Raw genomic sequence first — 22279 nt, forward strand, 5'->3', positions numbered from 1 at the left:
TGTACATCAATGTGGAATTATGTTGCTTTTGTTACAGTATCAACCAAAGGCCCCAACCAAGATCAGAACCCCTTTGTGCTAGGCACTGTATGCTTAGTAAGAGAGAGTCCCTGCCCCAAAGAGTTTGTAATCTAATGTTGAACACCTTTATAAGGCCCACATATGGGAATACAGATTTGCAGTTTAAAGATGTATGGTTTTAATTCACATACATTTTCTTTTAATCCTCTTCATAGACAGTGGTTGAAATTCAGCCCTGGTGAAACTGTAGCTACTTCTCTGGAGTTACAGCAGGGATGAATTTAAGAAACTCAGGTTGGAAAGAATCCCAGTAGGTCAAGAACTAAAACTTGAACTTTTTGTGATGCTCTAGGAACAAATTAATTCTGCTCAATATCTTTTGATGCAATTGCACCTGTAATGTAAAGGGAACTGAAGACACTCTGATAGCTGAGTTGAATCAGCAATCTTTCGCTGTTGGTACCACTAGTGCAGGGATTCCCAAACATGGTTCGTGGCTTGTTCAGGGTAAGCCCCTGGCGGGCCCCGAGACACTTTCTTTACCTGAGCGTCCGTAGGTACGGCCGCTCACAGCTCCCAGTGGCTGCGGTTTGCTGTTCCCGGCCAATGGGAGCTGCGGGAAGCCGCGCGGGCCGGGCCATCACTTCCCGCAGCTCCCATTGGCCAGGAACGGTGAACCGCGGCCACTGGGAGTGCGAGCGGCCGTACCTGCGGACGCTCAGGTAAACAAAGCGTCTCGGGGCCTGCCAGGGGCTTACCCTGAACAAGCCGCGAACCGAGTTTGGGAATCCCTACACTAGAACCTGTGTTCAATTGCTATTTTGCAGCTGCTTTCACATTATTCAGTGAACTGCCACCGAAGTGCCTACAGCAGTGGTACCATGAAGAGATTTTTTTTCTCCAGCAGTGAGAGAAGAGTGTTGCTAAATCGTGACACTAGCCATTTTGACACTGGTACCAAGAGGTTGTGCACTTAAAGTGAAGGTCTTAAAATCAGAATTTTGTATGAGTCTAACTGTTAAGGTGTCTTGGTTTCACCTCTGATGTTTCCTCTGAACCAAGCTTTGAAGAACCTCCACCTAGCACAATGGGGTCCTGGTACATAACTGGAGCATTACTGCAATATAAATAATTGCTTTGCTACCAATCCCTGTTTACAGATCACTGTCTTGAATTTGAGTCACCACTGGCTTGAAATTTGTGCATTCCAAGTGTGCAAAGTAGGTCCAATTCTCAGTTACACTAAGGCCCCTTTACACTGCTCTTACAACGTAACAAGACTCCTAAATCATGCTGGGATTTAGGGGGGGCTCCCAGCCTGCTATAGCGCTGCAATAGCAGGCAGACCCAGCTGGGAAATTGAACTCGGAAATGTGGCTGGAGCAAGTTCTTTTCTGGCTATTCTCTCCTTCCTGGGAGCCAGGGGAAACAGAGTGCACATTAGAAAGGTTAGAGTAACCCTGAGGCTAGTGTAGTTTTTCTGAGGGCCAGACAGAGCTCTGCCAAGCCCAGAACACAGGGAACTCAAAGAAAGCTTGAAGCCATCTTTGCCCCAAGCACAGTGATTGCAAAGTAGATGTAAGAGTGCTACTGATCTGCTTTGGTAATCTTGTACCCGCTTTGCATTCCTTCGTATAATTGTATATGACTACATCAAGTGCAAGGCAGTGATTGAATCAAGTCTAAAAAACCAAATTCTGTTCTTGGTTACAATTGTACAACCCTAGTGGAGTCAACTGCCTCACCAAGGGCAGAATTTAACCCTGTACTTTAGAAACCATGGAGCAAATCAATCCGTATTTGGAATCCTTTAACTTCAGTGCCATTACACCTGAGGTTGAATTAACCCACTGTGTGCCGGAAACTGAAATTTGGATTCACTGATGGAACAGCATGACTTCTGGTAGGGTTGTGAATTAATTTGTGTCTGGAGTCTCCGTGCTTAGTTGTAGAATTCAAAGTGAACAGTCAACTCCTCACTATTCTTTTGTAAATAAATATGGTTTTGTAGAATTTTCAAAATTCCAGTGGAAAGTTGGTGTGGGGGAGGAAATGGGGTGTTTTTTCTAAATGAATAAGCCTGGCCCTGTGGAACTTGCAGCCTAGTGTTGGTACCTGAAAACCTAAAAATGAAATTGATTAGAAACCCAATTGTGATGTCACTTACACTGAAGTAAATCTGGAGAGCAGAATTAGACCTGACTATAAATAGAAGTGAAGGTCCAAGCTGAGAGAAATGAAAGGAACTAGAGAAATAGCATCAATAAGTAACAAGAAAAGTAAATCAAACTGTTTGGAATTCTCTTAATCTAAGGTTAGATTAGTAACCTAGGGGAAAAAACATACTTTTTAAAAGCCTGACTGTGCTTTTAGCCTGACCATGGCCCTTAAACTTTTCTCTGTCTGTGGTTGGAAGGCTGAGTGGTCCATGTCAATCTTGGGTGCAGCAAGAACAAACCAAAGTCTGCTTCAGCAGATGGGCGGTTGGTTACTGACCTCAGATACGCAGGGGAAAGCTACTGGGGTGAGCAACCAAATGTGACCATGATTCTTTGCTATGGGGGATGGTTGATGTGGAAACATTTCTGATGGGATGCAGAAGAATGACTTGACTTGGGGCAGATGACAGTCCACACAATTGCCGCTTGTGCATATGTCCTTAGCTTTGCTTACAGATAATTTTCTCCTTTATAATTATCTAAGGTAATGTCAAGTTTTTGTCCATCAGGTGTCAGCTGTTCTATAAGGCAAATGATTTAAGTATTTAAAGATGTATTGAGGTATGCTGTAGATACGTAGTTGCCTAGTTATGAAAATCATGAAATTGCATGACTACTCTGGTTTATATAATATTCCATATCAGACTGTCCAAACAATCAGATATCAAAGCTTGCTTAACATAGCTCTTTTCTTTTGCTTTTCCCTAGGGGAAGGCAGTGGAATGGGAGTGTTGTTTGTATATCCCTATTGTGGAAATACTGCAATTTGCATGGAATTTGTGACTGATGTAATTGCACTGCTCATGCTGTATTAACATCTGATGTAAATAGTTTTACTGCTCTGTACTGAATGAATAGCTTTAATGAAGACTGACTGATTCCTTCTCGCACCAGTTTTACATCTGTGTACTTTCATTGACTTCAGTGGAGCTATTTCTTATTTACCAGTGTATATGAACTGCAAATCAAGCCCAGCATGTTTTGCTTTATATGCAGTTACTATTTAAACTCCCCTATGTATATATAAATGTAGACTATCAGATGCTAGGTAATATTAGGCCCTTGTGCATTTACACACCGTCTGCTTCCACACATACTGGATATCTGATCAACCTGTCTGCGTAGCAGGTAACAGGATGGTGTTATCACAAAGGGATTGCATTGAGCCTGATTCTCCTTTGGTGCAAGTGGGAGGAAAATGGGGCCTAAAGGATGTGAAAATATTTCAACTGTATTGGAAGTTGATGTGATTGCGTACTGCTGCAAGATATTGGGCTACATAGGCTTTAAATAATAAACAATGACCTATCCCTCTTGATCGCTGGTGAAGCCAAGTCTGTGACTTTTAAATGTGAGCATGATGACCTCAGCTGTTGGAGTATAAACACATTCCTGCCTTTAAAGACAGCCAGCCCTGAATGTGCCTGTGCAATAGTAAATAGCTTACAAAAATGTTTGCTTGTATCTGAAAAAAACAGTTTTTAAAGTACTGAACCCAACACTGCTTTTGTTTTTGTTTTTCCTGCAGAGCAACGATGAGGAACCCAGGTAAGAGTACTTCATTTTTCTGCTCTGCTGTAATGTCTGAAATTCCATTTGAAAAGCAATATGTCTTTAGACTAAAGATTGTGAGAAGTAGCATAGTCCAATGGACTGATCGTGGGACTGAAATCCAGGAACACTAGAGGTCTAGTCCTAGTTGTGCCTCTGACTCCCTCCACAGTCTTAGGCAAGACTCTTCTGTCAGAATATTCAAACTTAGGTTCCTAAAGTCAGGCAGCTAACACCATAGTTAAGCTCTCTAAATACATGGCTTGATATTCAGGGATCCTTAACACCGGCAGCTCCCGTTAGCTCCAGGTATATCTGGATTTGGCTTAGTATTTGTTTTGGAACCAGTTTTAATATAATATAATTTTGTTTTTGTAGCAATCCAGGCAGGGCAAAAATTTATTAAAGCTCAGTGACTGTAAAAGAAGCTGTCATTCCTGGCCTTACCCAATCCATTGCAATACCTAACTATAAAGCAGTTTTAAAGAATATGAATGTGTGCACCACCACCCTTTACAAGAAGGATCAGACCTGCTAGACTGAATGTCATAAACACTATAATTTTCACAGAGATTCTCCTTTTAGCTTTGGTTGAGTAGGGGCTTGTGCTTTTGGAGCAGGAAAACTTGAGTTTATGCTTAGCTTGTGGCCATTGTTGCAGACAAACTTCTTACTTTGTTGTGGGATAAAGTAAACTGAAGGGGCCCAATCTCCTTTAATCTCATGTTACAGAGGTGAACAAGTACAATGAGAATCAGTGGATGCTGACCGCTGTGGTTACTGTTACATTATGTAACTCTTATTCAGTCCTAAATTAAATATGTTTACCTTCTTAAAATGAGAAAATACATGCATGCTGAAATATTAAATCCAAGAATTAGAAAGAAGGGGGGAAGTGAATTGTTGAATGTAGGGGTTGGTCCATTATCATATTTTCAACAGTGGCCAGAGAAAGGTACAAGAAACTTCAGAAAGCAATTATGAAATAACCAACTCATTGCCCTAACAAGGAAAGTTTCTTACTACCCCCCATTAGTTAGAAGTGGTCTGATGTCCCAAAACGTGAGGGTTTATAACCTTTCCAAAACTAAGTTATTTCTTTAATCCTGACTATCACAACTCTGAATAGTCTTACTATCCAAATAAATGTCCAAAAATTGTAATCAGCCTGCAAATTTTTGCTTTCTGTGAGGGTTTCGCTTGGGTGCCCGAGCTACTGAACTCCAATTACATTGTGTCTTTTTCGGACCTGTTTTGGACTGCCTTATAACTTTTTTTTTTTTTTTTGGTATGTTGTGCTTCTTGTTTTTCTGATTACAGCATGCTTTTGCGCAGACCCACCTGCAGGGCAGAATCTGGGAAACGGGGAAACATCTGGACAATGTCAGATGCAACCCTTAGGCTAGGTCTACACTACCCGCCTGAATCGGCGGGTAGAAATCGACCTCTTGGGGATCGATTTATCGCGTCCCGTTGGGACGCGACAATCGATCCCCAAATCGACGCTCTTACTCCACCAGCGGAGGTGGGAGTAAGCGCTGTCGACAGGAAGCCGTAGAGGTCGATTTTGCCGCCGTCCTCACAGCGGGGTAAGTCGGCTGCGATACGTCGAATTCAGCTATGCTATTCACGTAGCTGAATTTGCGTATCTTAAATCGACTCCCCCCTGTAGTGTAGATGTAGCCTTAGAAAGTCCTATTTTCTCGATTAACGTTCTTTATTTTAGACAGCCCTAGTTAGTGCAGGCTGATATGGCTTGTTCTAAGTCTTCCTCTTCTTGCCTTCCCTTTCTTTTTCACCCCATGGCTCCATTTTGTTCTGCATACGGGGTGTCTGGTTTAATTCTGTATGGGGCACTTGGCATTCCTACGCCTTTAAGGATATTGGTATTTTACAGACTGCCAGTTCATTGACACTCAGGAAAGTGTTACATGTATGCTAATAGTCTTCAAAAGACTTGTAGCATTCTACATATGTAGGATCCTAAATGAACAATTGACTCTGTGGATGGGCTGAATTGGGGAGTATGGTAAGAATGAACAGCTTAAGGTAATGGGATGATAGAGGTAAAGCAGGTCTTCATGTTCTATTAGTGTGGGACTTTTGGTCTGGCTGCAGATGGTTTAGTGTCATTTCAAGATTGTAGCCAGTAGGCAACAAACGGTGTTAAGTTGTTAGAACCCAGTGACGCATTGCTGCCTCCATGGAGATGCACTGGTGTACTCATTGGTACTGATTAATTTGTTTATGCTGAGCTTCTGTCTGACTGGATCTGTTGTAACTAACACTTCGGTGCCTATTGTTGCTGTTCTTATTCATTCATTTATGACATTCTCTTCACCATCACGGAAAGCCTACTGCATCTTGTTGACAAAGGTGTTGATAACAATTTTGGAATGCAGCTTAATGTAAGAGAGAGATCAGGAGAGGCAACAACGCTTCTCTAAAGGGGGGAGTAGAGTTAAAAATAACACTATGAATTGCTATTCTAATTCTTGCACCAGCTTGGATTGCCTGGAGCCCAGGGCAAGTAATGTTGTGCCAGTTGTTATTAGACCATTCCATGCAGTGTTCACATTCTTTCTCAACAGTGTTAATAACCCAAAAAAACTATGGCTGCACTGTGGTGCACTGAAAATGTGGAAAAAGTGTAGAATTGACTTTAATATCAGAATAACCCAGGGGTTACTGTGCTGATTATTGTCTGGTTAATAAAAACCTCAATTCTTTCAACACATCTGAAGCTGTTGCAGAGTCAAGGGACCCTGAAGCAGATTTTAGGTCCAATGTGCCATGGAGTAAATGAGACCTTGTGCATAGATTGAGGCAGCTGGCCATGAGTCTGTCTACTCCAGCAGAGGGAGAAGAAGCAGCATCAAAGGCCACCTAGACCACTGAAGCAGAGCCACAAGAATAACTGGGTTAAAAAAAGAATTAGATAAGTTCGTGACGGATAGGTCCATCCATGGTTGTCAAGATGGTCAGGGATGCAAACCCATGCCCTGGGTGTCCCTAAGCCTCTGACTGCCAGACACTGGGACTGGACGACAAGAGATGGATCACTTGATAATTGTCTGTTCTGTTCATTACCTCTGGAGTGTCAGCAGTGGCTGGTGTCAGAAGACAGGATACTGGGTTAGATGGACCATTGATGTGACCCAATGTGGCCGTTCTTATGTGGTGGCCCAGGGAGTAGGAGAGGCCTCAGCTTGTCCAAAGAGTAGTGGTGGTGTAGAGAGGTCTCAGCTATTGTATGGTGGCCCTTTCCACTGCCACCCCAGTTAAAGAGTGACAGGACTGTCAAGGCCTCCATATAAGGGTATTCCTAGGGGCTAGACTGCCTTAATCTAGCCCATGTACAAGTTCACATGTGTGTTTGATTTTTAAAAGGACTTTATCCATGTTCTTTGTGGATATTAAAAATTTCATCAAAGAAAAGAGGAGTCGTTGTGGCACCTTGGAGACTAACAAATTTATTTGGGCATAAGCTTTTGTGGGCTAAAACCCATTTCATCAGTTGCATCTATGAAGTGGGTTTTAGTCCATGAAAGCTTATGCCCAAATAAATTTATTAATCTCTAAGGTGTCACAAGGACTCCTCGTTGTTTTTGCTGATACAGACTAACACGGCTACTACTCTTAAAAATTTCATGGCCCTCTTTGTAAGAGGAGGAATTTGCATTGGTGTACTTGCCAAAATTTCCTTTCTCTGCCTCTCTACTGTTGCCTTCCCTGCTGAATGGGGTTTGCATTTTGCTCATGCTCTGTTTCCAGTGGAAATTTAAAATGCCATTTCTTTGGGCTAAATGGTTGTCTCCTCGTGACTTCGCCCTTCCCAATTACCTCCAAGCCTCCGTTTTGTAACAAATGGCTTAGTATCTTATCACATCCATGCTTTCTTTAGCCACTTCACCTTCCATATATGCAATACTAGTATCAGGTACTCTGGATGCTGTGCTTTGCAATAGCTGAGCTACAAGGCTTTCTATGCTGCTCATATCCTAGGATTCAGAATCTAACCCATCATTATTCTAAACAGCAGTGACTGAAATCCCTGATGAAAATGAAGAGTGATGTAAAGCAAACATGCACAAAATGAAGCTTGCACCCTACCATAGTAGTGGGCATGCTGTATGGAGTCTGCACATAGCTCACTTACACTGTAGCAATCTTGGATAGTAATTTTCTCATGCACTTTTATGATCATAGGTTCTTATTCCTGCATCATTTACAAATACCCTTCAATGTGATAAATAAAGGAAGAGCTTGAGAGTTACTTTGGGCACCCATCCAACCCTACAGCCATCGGAGCCCTAGCTTTACTAAAGCTATCTCAGTGACAGTAAAGAGATATTAACAGGATCCCAGAAGAAGAGTAAATTATAAACAGGAACAATCTGCTCACCTTACATAGAACAATTTTGAGTTAATAACCCGCTTTGCCACTAGGGAGTAGTTGTCCATTGTCTTTCCATCTGTCCTTATTCGTCTCTCTCTGATTAGAACTCGTTTGGGCGGGGGCGTATTGATGTGAATGGAGATGGAGGTTTAACCAGTGCTTAGTCATTTTTAAGAGGGTTTTTGCCGAGGGCAGACTCGTAAAGCGGACAGCAATTTTCCATCTTCTGCCTGCTATTCCTGGTTCTTTCAGTCCAGGTGGGTTTCTTATCCTCCTTCTGCCTGATCTGGAGGTGAAGTAGGGCACTGTATAAAACTGTCATAAAAAATTTCCAGCCTAAACACAAAATCTAATCGCCCACCCTTAGCATGATGATGAAAAAGCAAATGGCATTTTATTTGCCCATCAGATAAAATTATTTGCCTTAAACTTTGTTAGATGACACTACCAAGGCTTCCAGGCTCCATATAATACCCTTACAACTTCTCCTGCCCCCTACATAAGCTAGCCTTGCTTTAGGAATATAACTATAATACAAAACTGGCACTAGGTGTTAGGAAACTAAGTAATAGCCTTAAGGTTCACAGTTGCTAGAATATGCCCCCTTAATACTTCTGTTCAGAGCTCCGTATGCAGGGCTAGCCCTGGTTATGCTTTAAAATTACGGCCTCTCTCTCTTCAGAGAGCCTTTTGCATACTAGCAATATAGGGCCAGATTCTCTTCATAGAGCCCTTGCCCCAGTACAACTCCAGTGAGTTAAGTGGAACTGAGAGGGTATAATTGAGAGGAAAAGCAGGCCCATGGTATTTAAATAAGATTAACATTTTTGTGGGAGTGGGTTGACAAAGAAGACAGTGTCTATATTTGTGACTTGGACAGCAGGTGTCTTGTTAGAAAGCATTTGTTTTTTCTTGTCTGCTGTGAGTTGCTCTGACACACAAAGTGCGTTCCATAAAGTGATCAGTTCATTGCACTCTGAGCAGGAATGCTAATGCAGCCATTTTATTTCTCTGCTGTTATGAATTCATTGCTTGGTTGTTGCATTACCTTCGTTTCGGTGGGCTTCCTCGTAAGCCCAGACATATGGCTGTGATACTAGGGAAGCAGAGAGCATGTGAGAGTGGAACCATTTATTATTCTGAGAGACCTTCAAATACCCGTGTAGGACTGACGTAAAGAAACTCACCTGCCACACTTCAGCAGTGTAGGGCGAGCAGGATCTTTTTTCCCTCTCCTCTCTTTCCCTCAGTAGGATGAAAAGTGGGGCTACTTTATGTGAGCTCTGTCTCTAACAAAACCTAAGCAGTAATTGATTTTTCAGAGCATAACAGCTTGCTAATTACAATGCTTTTTATTTTGTAAGTTTCAGCATGCTTCCAAGAGAATCCTGTCCACACCAGAATATCTTAAATGGTGCCTCTGTAACACTTATTGCATCTGTTTAATGCTGTGAGCATAATTCATGATGGCTCAGGTTGGGGGGTTAGGGAAAAGAGTTGTGGGTGATGTGGTAACTGTGCCCATTTATGGATGTTTAGACTGGTGTATCTGAAGGGGTCACTATGCAGGGAGCACTCCAGTAATTACTTATTAAGAAAAATGGCTGTATGCCCTAGAATAAGATTCCTCCAAAGTCTCTGAAGCCAGCACCAGAACTGGCCACTCTGTGATGGGTTGGATCAAAGAAACCTGTCAAGGCTGGATCCCCACTTTGAACTTTAGGGTACAAATGTAGGGGCCTGCATGAAAAACTTCTAAGCTTAACTACCAGCTTAGCTCTGGTTCGGCAGCCACCATTTCAATGGATTCCCTTCCTGGGAAGCCTTGAAAAACCTTCACCAAATCCCTGGTGAAAACAAATCCAAACCCCTTGGATCTTAAAACAAGGAGAAATTAACCATTCCCCCTCCTTCCTCCCACCAACTCCTGGTGAATCAAGTTCCAACCCCCCTGGGATCTACAACAGGGAGAAATTAACCATCCCCCCTCCTTCCTCCCACCAACTCCTGGTGAATCAGGATCCAAAACCCTTGGATCTTAAAACAAGGAAAAATCAATCAGGTTCTTAAAAAGAAGGCTTTTAATTAAAGAAAAAGGTAAAAATCATCTCTGTAAAATCAGTATGGAAATTAACCTTACAGGGTAATCAACTTAAAGAGCTCAGAGGACTCCCCTCTAGTCTCAGGTTCAAAGTACAGCAAACAAAGATAAACACTCTAGTAAAAGGTACATTTACAAGTTGAGAAAAACAAAGGAAAACTAACACGCCTTGCCTGGCTATTTACTTACAAGTTTGAAATAGGAGAGACTTGTTTAGAAAGATGTGGAGAACCTGTATTGATGTCTGGTCCCTCTCAGTCCCCAGAACGAACACACTCCCAAACAAAGAACACAAACAAAAGCCTTCCCCCCACCCCCCCCAAGATTTGAAAGTATCTTGTCCCCTTATTGGTCCTTTAGGTCAGATGCCAGCCAGGTTACCTGAGCTTCTTAACCCTTTACAGGGAAAAGGATTTTGGAGTCTCTGGCCAGGAGGGGTTTTATAGTACTGTACACAGGACAGCTGTTACCCTTCCCTTTATAGTTATGACAAAACCCCCTTGGGAACTGCCACCTGATGTACCAAGACTACCTCTGCTCCTGCTTTCCCTGCCAGCTCGGGACCCCAGGACCATGTCTTGCTGAGCCAGACACACCCGTCTGCTCCAGCAAAGACCCAGGGTCTGAATTACTTGCCCCAAAGTTGCAGGCTTCACTGAAAACAGCCCAACTCCCAATGGGGTCTAAACCCAAATCAATCCCTGTTACTCTGTATAAAGCTTACACAGGGTAAACTCCTAAATTGTTCTCCCTCTATAACACTGATAAAGAGATAGGCACAGCTGTTTGCCTCCCCCCCAGGTATTAATACACACTCTGAGTTAATAGGTAAAAAGTGATTTTATTAACTATGGAAAGTAGGATTTAAGTGGTTCCAAGTAGTAACAGACAGAATAAGTAAGTCACCAAGCAAAATAAAATAAAATGTGCAAATCTGTCTAATCAAACTGAATATAGACAAGTTTCAGAGTAACAGCCGCGTTAGTCTGTATCCGCAAAAAGAAGAACAGGAGTACTTGTGGCACCTTAGAGACTAACAAATTTATTAGAGCATAAGCTTTCGTGGACTACAGCCCACTTCTTCGGATGCATATAGAATCTATATGCATCCGAAGAAGTGGGCTGTAGTCCACGAAAGCTTATGCTCTAATAAATTTGTTAGTCTCTAAGGTGCCACAAGTACTCCTGTTCTTCTTTTTTTGAATATAGACAAGATCCTCACCAGTTCCAGAATGCTCCCTTTTACAGACTAATCTCCTTTTAGCCTGAGTTCTGCAATCACTCACAACTCTTGCACATTGTCCTTTGTTCCAGTTTCTTTCAGGTATCCTGGGGAGTGGAGAGGCTCTCTTTAGCCAGCTGAAGACAAAATGGAGGGGTCTCCCAGGGGTTTAAATAGACTCTCTTGTGGGTGGAGACCCCCACCTCACTCCTATGTAAAATCCAGCTCCAAGATAGAGTTTAGGAGTCACCTGGGCAAGTCACATGTCCATGCATGACTCAGTTTTTACAGGTAGCATCCATTGTTTACATGCTACCTTGAATGTCCTCAAGTAGACTTCTTATGTAGATTGGAGCATTCCAAGATCCATTGTCCTTTTAAGTGTTTCTTGATTAGGTACTTAATTTCATCATTCCTTTCTCCAGGAACTGACCAAATGCTCTACTAAGGTTATTTACAAAAAGAAGAACAGGAGTACTTGTGGCACCTTAGAGACTAACAAATTTATTAGAGCATAAGCTTTCGTGGACTACAGCATATGCATCCGAAGAAGTGGGCTGTAGTCCACGAAAGCTTATGCTCTAATAAATTTGTTAGTCTCTAAGGTGCCACAAGTACTCCTGTTCTTCTTTTTGCGGATACAGACTAACACGGCTGCTACTCTGAAACCTAAGGTTATTTAGAAATCAAGCCAGTACACAACCAATATTCATAACTTCAAATACAAAAATGATACATGCATACAAATAGGATTAATAGATTCAGTAGATCGTAACCTTTGAGATATGTTACATGGCATATGTAGCATAAAACACATTCTAAGCATATTTCCATAAAGCCTTATGGGAGGTACCATCACACATTCTACAGTTTCTTTAAGAGCAGGTTCCGTGGTGAATTCTTTATATATTGTTGGCCTTAACATCTGATGGTCCCATGATAAGAAGACATCAGGAATCCGTGAGCTTGCTTTCTCAGCCTCATTTAAAGGTAAGGTAGGCTACTGGCCTCTCTCCTCCAGCTCAGTAAAGACTAATGCCACACCCCAAATCTGTTCAGGGCCTTCCTTCAGGGTACAGTTTTATTCCTCAACCATAAGACTCACAAAGTAACACCAAATAAAGCTAGTCCCCATACCAAAGCAGGCTGCGGGGGCCCAGAAACCTCTTTCCCACTACTCCAGGGCCAGCCACAGAGAGCCATCTGCTCCCCACAGCTTGCTTGCTCAACTGAGACACTTGTAGGCTTGTATAATCACTTGATCAGTCTCAGCTGGGAAGTAGCTGATCATTCACAGATGAGATTGAGCCCCCACTTCTTTAAAAGGGTCAGTCACCCTGTGACAGGTAGCATTTTACTGAAGAATCAGAGTGCAGTATTCTCCTGCCATCCAGCAGCTGGTTAGTCTGACTGGGGACTCTTAGGCTTGGCCTATTTTTTAGTATATAATTGTAATAACTGCTTTGAGGTTCTAGCCATAGGTGAGCTGGTATTTCCTCCTCCTCCTCCTCCTCCTAATAGTCTGCATACCAGTTATAAACTAAAACCCTATCCCGTCTTCATGGAGAATGTATGACCTTTTTAGTGATGCACAAAGAGAGGCATTTAGTCAGAAGTCTGACAATTGTTAACTTTAGTTTTGCCACGGACAGAACTGGCACTTTAAACTACCCTGACTGACAATGCCAAGATGTTCTTTCAGGAGCATAGAGTTTTCACTTTTCTGACATTGCTCCATTCACCTTACCCTTATTTACCATGCATCTATTTGCTTGGGCTTTTGGGGTAGGCTGTTAATACGGGTGGGACAGGAGTCTTTAATGTGGGCACAGTGTGGCTGTATGTGCATGCTTAATTATTGGTTGTCTGATCCCATTGCTGTGTGGGTTTAGCTATGAGGCTATTAAATGGAGTGTCATTTTGAATAATCATCAAGGTGTCTAGAGCTGAAGTAGATTTAATTTTTTTTTTTTTTTTTTAGTGTTTCACTTTAGTACCCAGTCTTAAACATTATTCATGCAGATTTCAACTTTCTCTACTCATGCTCATGTCATATGGTTCATAATAAAATTTCATATTTATTTTATGATCCAACCAGCTGGTGAACTCAGTACGGGGCAAGAATGAGAAATCCTGATGAAACCTTTATATGTCTAATCTAAGCAGGCATTTACACTGTGATATTCTTGCCGGGGTATTGTCAGTGACTTCATCCTCTGCATTGCTGGAAGTGCGGACCTTACTTTGACTTATTAATTTCTCCCACTTACTGAATCTGATCTGATTCATTTTTAGTGAATACGGTTACTCTTTATGATGTAATAAGGGATGTTTTTTAAATACCTTAGTTTTCTTTCCTGTTCAGCTACTTGATGGACTTTCTTTTTAAAAAATTTAAATACATATACTGAGGACTTTGCTCCCTATTTCCAGTGTTGTGTAGAGCACATGTCTGCAGTCCAGGGAATCTGGGACCATCTCTTGATCAGAGCAGGGTTACAGCTGCAGTGTCTTTATATAAGACCATTTTAATACAATTCAGATTTTAAAAATACAATAAGGAAGTTACTGATTAAATTGCTATTTCCTTAGAAGCAGCATACTTTTCTCTGCTACCTAGTCTTACTTGACTTGTGAAAGTATCTTTTAAAATTCTGGCAGTGATTTGTAACACATCCCATGGAGCACCTATGCAACTCAGCACAATTAATGTAACATTAATGAGAGGTGACACTGACAGGTAGCGGACCTTACTACTACTACTTAAAATAGTAGAGGAGAAGAACGATTGTCGCTTTTCAAAGCTACAATGACTTATCTGTCATCCCAGGGGGCAGATGGGGCAGAGGGTGCTCAGAATCCAGTGAAGAAATGGCATAAAGTGTGTCTAAGGGTATGTCTACACTGCAGTTAGATACCCATGGCTGGCCTGTGCCAGCTGAATTGGGTTTGGGCTAGGGCTAAGGGGCTGATTAATTGCACTGTAGAGGTTCAGGCTCGGGCTCTGGGACCCTCCCACCTTATGGAGTCCTAGAGCCCAAATCTCTACTCCGTAATTAAATAGCCCCTTAGCCTGAACCCTGTGAGCCCAAGTCAGCTGGCAGAGGCCCAAAGCAGGTTTTTAATTGCAGTGTAGACCTATTCCAAGTGCTTGCAAAGGGTCCTGGCCTAATCTTCTGCATATGTAAACATAATTTCCTGTGGGCCACAAAAAATAGGGTATTACTGCAATCTCTCAGCAAATGGAGTATTTGTTCTTGTCTTCCCAGTTCAGTTTCTTTTTTTACATTACTGCTTCCTGGAGGCTGGATGGTCGCAGATGTGTTATCTGATGGATATATATATAATATTTTTATTTTTTATGAATTATGTTCTCAGCTGTGGCATAGTAAACAAGACAATATGACAGAACTTAATGAGCTGGCCAGGCACATTCAATAGGACAGCTATTCTGCTTAAATAACAAAGTGCAGCTGAAAGCTCTCCTGGTTTCCAGGTGTATCCAGTTGAATACAACTTGACCAGCATCTGCAAAAGTATCTATTTAACAAACACAAGTGGGAGAAAACAGGGGGAGAGGGGGAATGAGCATTTGGCCAACTATCTTGTGTGCAGGTCCTGATCAGGTAGGTGTGGTCACAGGCCACCTACCAAATCGGGTCCCATTTGAAATTGAGGGAGTGGTGACCTCACTGCCCACCGTATAGCCCAGTGGATAGAACACTTGCCTGGGCAGTCGGAGATCAAGGTTCAGTTCTCCCTCTCTGCCAAAGTGGGGGAAAGGATATGAACAGGGGTCTCCCACCTTTCAGAAGAGTTCTCTAACCACAGAGTGATGGCATAGTCTGATGTGGGATTACTTAACAAGTGCTTAACTCATTCCCATGAGAAGTGGCCTAAATGCCTAAGCTGCCTGACTCCAGGAGGTGGGTTCCCATTCATGGATTGCAAGAGATAAGAGAGGGGTGTGCCCGCATCTCTGCAGTCGGTATAATCTGATTGGTGTGTTTAAGCTGCTCTCTGTCTAACGTGCTGGCTTTTGTGAATTGCATAATCTCCGGTGCCATCTCTCCCCATTCATTGTCTAAGGAGCCTGGGTGTCTAACTCCGCTTTGCGGCTCACAGTGGTGTTCCTGTAATTTTTCTATGTGGCTAAAAGTTAGGTGTTTTGATGCTCAGCATTGCAGCACCTAAGACCCTTCTTGGATTCCACCCTACCTGCTTTACAAACTCTGTGCCCCTTTTCTCCTTCAGCCCCTGCACTTTTTACCTGGCATCTCCTTATTCCCAGGTTGCTCAGAGACCACTGGCCCGCAACAAGGTGAGCCTGGGAATCTACTCTCCTTTAGTATAGCTGCGTTTCAATACAAAGGAAGCCCAGAAAGGTGAAAGGGCACCGAGAAGGGTGCTTTAAAGCACATTATATCCTCAACAACTCGGGATGCAGTGCTGCTGTATGGCATTTTTAACTCTTTCTCCTGAGAGATTTCAACTTGGGTGCTTATTCATCAGTGACCCTTAACAATCAACTACTAGCACATTTTGGCATAACAGAACCATAACAGTTCTGTTATGAGGATAGAGGACAAGGTGCCTGTTAGAGTCAAGATTGTTCTGTGCAATATATTTTCCGTGTTTTTTTTCTATTGCACTTTAAAATGTCTCCAGGGTTGGGGCTTCTGACATTTCACTCCCCTTGGGAGATTTTTTCACAGTTTTCTGCTGTATAGATCTTGCTGTCAAGAAGTTTTTCCTTGTTAGAACCTAAATTTCTATTCCTTAGCTTTATCCCACTGCTCCTTGTTATCCCCCTCTGCACAATGCAAAATAATTCATTATCTTGCTGTTTACTTCCTCTTTTTATAGAAAGTTTTCCTCATTCATTCTGATCAGATGACTTTTTCAGTGTGAGGTGCTATGCAAGCATAAAATATTTGTAAATGAATTATTCCAAGGGGATTTTATAGATCTGGTGAGTTCCCTCTGTCTAAATGGGGATTGGCTAGCACCATTTTAAAAAAAAGTAAAAAGTAACGCTATCTCAACGGCTTTTAAACATATTAAAAGCCTTCAAAAAAATCAGACTTGAACAAACTCAAAGAACGGGTAGATAAGATCCCATAGGAAGAAAATCTAAGGGAAGGAGTTCAGGAGAGCTGGCAATTTCTCAAGGAGACAATATTAAAGGCACACTGCAAACTATCCCAATACAAAGGAAAGATTGGAAGAATAGGAAGAGGCCAATGTGGCTCCATTCAGAGCTCTTTAATGACCTGAAAATCAAAAAGGAATCCTACAAAAAATGGCTACATGAACAAATTGCTATGAAGGAGTACAAAAGAATAGCACAAACATGTAGGAACAAAACCAGAAAGGATGAGGCGCAAAATGAGTTACATCTAGCAAGGGACATAAAAGGCAATAAGATGTTCTTTAAATGCAAGAGAAAAATGAGGAAAAGTGTAGGTCCTCTAGTTAGGAGGGAAGGAGAACTAATAATTGATGACAAGAAAGCTGAGGTGTTTAATGCCCATTTTACTTCAGTCTTCACTAAAAAGGTTAATGGTGACCATACACGCAACACAATTAATATTAGCATTAAGGTGGAAGGAATGAAAGCCAAAATAGGGAAAGAACAGTTTTTTATAATATAATAATATATGGAGATATACCTATCTCATAGAACTGGAAGGGACACCAAAAGGTCATTGAGTCCAGCCCCCTGCCTTCATTAGCAGGACCAAGTACTGACTTTTGCCCCAGATCCCTAAGTGGCCCCCTTCAAGGATTGAACTCACAACCCTGGGTTTAGCAGGCCAATGCTCAAACCACTCAGCTATCCCTCAACTTGAGCTAGAGAAGTTAGATGTATTCATGTCAGCAGGGTTTAATTAAATTGATCCTAGGGTTCTTAAGGAGCTAGATTAAGCAATTTTAGAACCGTTAGCAATTATCTTTGAGAACTCCTAGAGGTTGTGTGGGATCCCAGAAGACTGGAGAAGGACAAACATAGTACCTATCTTTAAAAAGGGGGATGAAGAGGACTCAGGGAATTATAGACCAGTCACCCTAACTTCGATACCTGGAAAGAAACTGGAACTAATTTGTTAGCAGCTGGAGGATAATAGGGTCATAAGGAATAACCAGCATGGATTTGTCAAGAACAAATCATGTCAAACCAACCTACTTTTCTTCTTTGACAGGGTTACTGACCTAGTGGATAATGGGGGAAGCAGTAGATGTGATTATATCTTGATTTTTAATAAGGCTTTTGGCACAGTTCTACGTGACATTCCCATAAGAAAATTAGATTAAATTACTATAAGGATGGTACACAACTGGTTGAAAGACCATACTCAGAGTAGTTACCAGTGGTTTACTATCAAATTGGGAGGTTGTATCTCGTGGGGTCCTGCAGGAGTCAATCCTGGGCTCAGTATTATTCAATATTTTCATTAATGACTTGGATAATGAAATGGAGAGTATGCTTATAAAATTTGCAGATGCAATAAATTGACCCCCGCTAGATCGATGCGGATAGTGAAGTCCTGCCCTATAGAAAACCTGACCTTTGAGGAAGGGTTAAAAAAACCTGGGCATGTTTAATCTTGAGAAAAGAAGAGAGGGGAAGGGCGGTGGGAAGAGGTCTTGATAACAGTCTTCAAATATGTTAAAGACTGTTTATACAGAGGACTGTGGTCAATTGTTCTCTATGTCCACTGAAGGTAGGAGAAAAATGCTGGGTTTAATCTGCAGCAAGGAAGATTTAGGTTAGATATTGGTAAAAAAGTTCTAACTATAAGGATAACTAAGCTCTGGAATAGGCTTCCAGTGGAGGTTGTGGAATCCCCATCATAGGAGGTTTTTTAAAAGCAAGTCGGACAAACACCTGTCAGGGATGGTGTAGGTTTACTTGGTCCTGCCTCAGCACAGAGGGCTGGACTTGATGACTTCTCAAGGTCCCTTCCAGCTCTACATTTTGATGATTCTATTGTGATTTAACAAAAATCTGAGAGATTTGCTATCTCCGAGGACTGGTAATGGCATATGGAATCTTCCACTTCTCCCATGCATACTAAATCAGTAGTGACCAAAAGTTGTTACTGTTTTACAGCAGTGTGCAAACTGAATGTATACTCTCTTGTACTCTCCCAATATAAACCCCACCGGCAATTCTTTTAGGGGTTGTCAGGGGCTTAAACTTTTGTACAGTGCTTTTCATCTATGGACCTCTGAGAAGGGTAGAGATGGGAGAAATCAGCATACAGAAAATTTATGGACAAATGTTTTAGAGTTGGGCATGATTTTTGGTTTTGCAACCTGAACCAGATTGGGTTGGAGGTTTTTGAAGGTGGTTGAAGCTGGACTTCAGCTGGAACTCAGCACCTAGAAAATCAGGCCCAAGATGTCTCTAATTGGGTGTCCAGAAATATTGGAGACAACCAGAATTAGAAGGCACTCTTGAAAAATTTGATCCTAAGTCATTTAATAAACATCACACAGAGAGTCTGTGGCAAAGCTGGGTATCGAATCTAGGTCTCCTGACACCCTGTCCACTGGGCCACACAACCTTTGAGACAAGGTGGGTGAGGTAATATATATATTTTTTTATTCTACAAACTTCTGTTGGTAAAAAAGACAAGCTTACACAGAGCGCTTCTTCAGCTTGAAAGCTTGCCTCTCTCACCAGCAGCAATTGGTCCAATAAAAAGATATTACCTCATCCACCATGTCTCTAATATCCTGGGACCAACACAGCTACAACACCATTGCATACAATCTTTGTATATGGTAGTTTGCTCCTTGTACTCAGTTTTCCATATAATATACACAGAATAAAGTCACCTATTGCAGCCAAAGGGGCAGCCAAATCTTCAGCTGCTCTGTGTGGGTGACAGTGTCTGTTCTTTGCAGCCCACACGTTGGGCTGCCTAGAGCAGCAGACTGCCTACAGCTGGCACTCCTTAGCTACATTCCCACCAAACGACCCTCTTGTCCCTTCCTAGATGGGACTCCCAATGTTTACATCCGACTTATGGGAAGAAATCACAACCGCTGCTATGGTGACTTTGTTTCTTTCCAAAAGTGCCACTGTTCATCCAGTGACAGATGCGGGTCAGTTGTTGTCATAGCAACAAGGGCAGAGGGAGGAAAGCAGCTTAATTCCAGAGCTGATAATTAACTGGGGGGGATAATTGTAGCAGGAGGGGAAGCTCTCAGTAATTATAGGAGAACAGCACAGATGAAAAGGCAGGGCACAGATGCTGTCAGTGTTGTGTGCCCTGCTGTAGCTGTTTAAGTTGTCGCAGGCTGGGAAGTGTTGTGAAATGGGGGACACTGCCATTCGTAGCAGGGCAGAGCACCTCCTGGGGAGGTTTTACTTGGGGAGGGATTAGAGGAACAGATCCATTAGGGAAGCAGTAAGGAGATCATCAGAAAGAGGGAACCACTTACATTTACAAAGCAGATTCCAAAATACTTTATAGGCTGCTAACCAAATTCCATCCACATGTACACCAGTATGTACCAGTAATACAATGAGCTGAAACTAAAACAAGTGGTAGGTAGACAGATATGGGCACAGAGAACATAAGGCCTTTGGCTTGGGTGCAGTTACTCAAGGCTTACACTGTGTGATGAAGAGCAGAATTACAATTAGATGAAATATATACATGGAGAGCTATGAAATGCAGCCATTTCTGGGGTGGAATACTGCAGCCAGTCATTTTGGCAACATTAGACAGTTCTTCAGAAGGCAGCGTCTACTGACCACAAGTTGTCAGGGCTTTAGCTTTATATCGAATCTGAAAGGCAGCAACACAGCACCCCCATCGCTATGCTGAGCCCTGCTTTATTGCTGACTCAGAAAGACATGAAGCCCACTTTCTGAATTATCAATGGAGATGAGACTAAGCCTGACTCCCTTTAGTCTGAGATCTGACAGAATCACAGGGAGAAGTGGCTTTTAGGATGTTACTTGAGGTGAACTTTGACACTCCCCTTCTGTGCCCTAAGGGCTGCAGAATAGATGGTTTGTGATAGAAGTGGTTGTGAGGAGAGCGGTTGTGAGGGGAGGGGAAGTTGGGCGGTCAGTAGAAGGATATTCAGTAGTGCAGTGACCTACTTCTGGCCAAGCTGATGGGATGTTTGTAGCTACCCTACTTAGGATCTGTTCTCCTAAAATCACCATGGTTTTCTGTTAATAACATGAATTTCCTCTTTGTTTCCTTCCCAGAATTTGACATATACCAAGCTGCTGTTGGAATTTGTAGAAAAGCAATTAGTATTGGAGTTGGGGTGTCTGACTGACACAATAATTATGCTGGAAAATGTAATTTTCCCTGCATATTAGCGATGGGATTATTTCAAGGAGCTCTCATTAATGTGCTGTTTGCCAACAAAGAGCCCAGTAACCTCTCTTTTAATAAGATTAGTGTGGGGGTCATAATGCAGCAGGCTGTTAAGATGATATATTCAGCTTTTTGTTCTAAAGAAAGAAATTATCTTCTGCTATCTACAAGGGTATAAAGGAGTAGCTTTCATTTAGAGAGATGGAGATTTGACAGTCGCTCCTTTCCTAGTAACCAGTGCCCACCCTTCTGTGTACAGATGCTCTGCATCCTCACAGTGGAAGTTTTGGAGTTGGGAAGGAGTGTGGTGTAGTGGCTAGAGCAGAGGACTGGCAGCTAGGTCTCCTGGATTGTCTTCCTAAATCTGCCACTTATGTGCCATGTAACCATAAGCAAATCCCTTTAACATCGGTCTCATTGTACCCATCTATAAAAGGTAGATATTTGCCTACCCAAAGGCTATTGTTTGTAGAACGTTTTAAGTTCTACATGCACCTACTGTAACAAAGTATTATCATCATGTTCATCCTGCTGAGTTCCAAATGCAGTAGCAGGTACATACGAAAATAAAACAGTGAGGTTCAAAGGGACTCTGGCAGTTTGAATTATTTTTAAATTAACTAATTTATAAAATTCAGCCTTCTGGTGGAGCACCCTTTATGTAACGTGTAGACAGTTGTTTAAAAAAAAAAAAAAAAAAGTAGGAATCTTTCATTGATCCCTGCTGATGTTTGTGAGGGTGTTTTGGGATGAGCCAGGGGACAATACAACCGAACATGCTTAGCTTTCTCCTTCCACTCTGTGTACACATCTGTCTACCACCTGTTTTAGTTTCAGCTCTACTACTGTGTTATTTACTGTGGTAAATACTATCTTGCAGGGCCTGGAACACAGAGTGCATGGGAGCTTTTTCCATCTAGACCAGTGTGTAAGGCAGTGGTTCTCAAACTTTTGCATTGGTAACCCCTTTCACACAGTAAGCTTCTGAGTGCGACACCCCCCCCCCCCAAAATATAAAAAATGTGTTTTAAATTTGTAACTCGATTATAAATGTTGGAGGAGAAGCGGGTTTTGGGGGTGGAGGCTGACAGATTGCAACCTCCCACGTAATAACCTCACAAACCCCCTGAGAGGTCACGTCCCCCAGTTTGAGAACCCCTGGTGTAAGGGATGTCTTCTTGATAACACTAGGGTTACCATATTTTGAGTGTCCAAAAAGAGGACACTCCACGGGGCCCCAGCCCCGCCCATGCCCCCGCCCCCAACTCCACCCCTTCCCCAAAATCCCCGCCCCAACTCCGCCCCCTCCCCTGCTTCCCGCGAACATTTGATTCGCGGGAAGCCTGAAGCAGGCAGCAGGTAAGCTGGGGGGAGTGGGGGCAGGAGGCGCGGCCCAGTCTGGCCCCCCCAACCGAG

The 22279-nt window shown here is 42.5% G+C and overlaps 1 protein-coding gene across 2 annotated transcripts in view; it reads left to right on the forward strand.

The window, feature by feature from the left end:
* The window catches only part of TRIM44 (tripartite motif containing 44), a 99946-nt gene that overhangs the window by 38623 nt on the left and 39044 nt on the right, over window positions 1–22279 (forward strand). For both annotated transcript variants that reach the window (XM_005304525.4, XM_042849174.2), the window contains exon 4: window positions 3769–3788. In XM_005304525.4, coding sequence (XP_005304582.2) covers window positions 3769–3788 — 20 coding nt within the window. The remainder of the gene's footprint in view (window positions 1–3768; window positions 3789–22279) is intronic.

This window comes from Chrysemys picta, chromosome 4 (assembly GCF_011386835.1).
Source record: "Chrysemys picta bellii isolate R12L10 chromosome 4, ASM1138683v2, whole genome shotgun sequence".
Classification (NCBI taxonomy): Eukaryota; Metazoa; Chordata; order Testudines; family Emydidae; genus Chrysemys; species Chrysemys picta.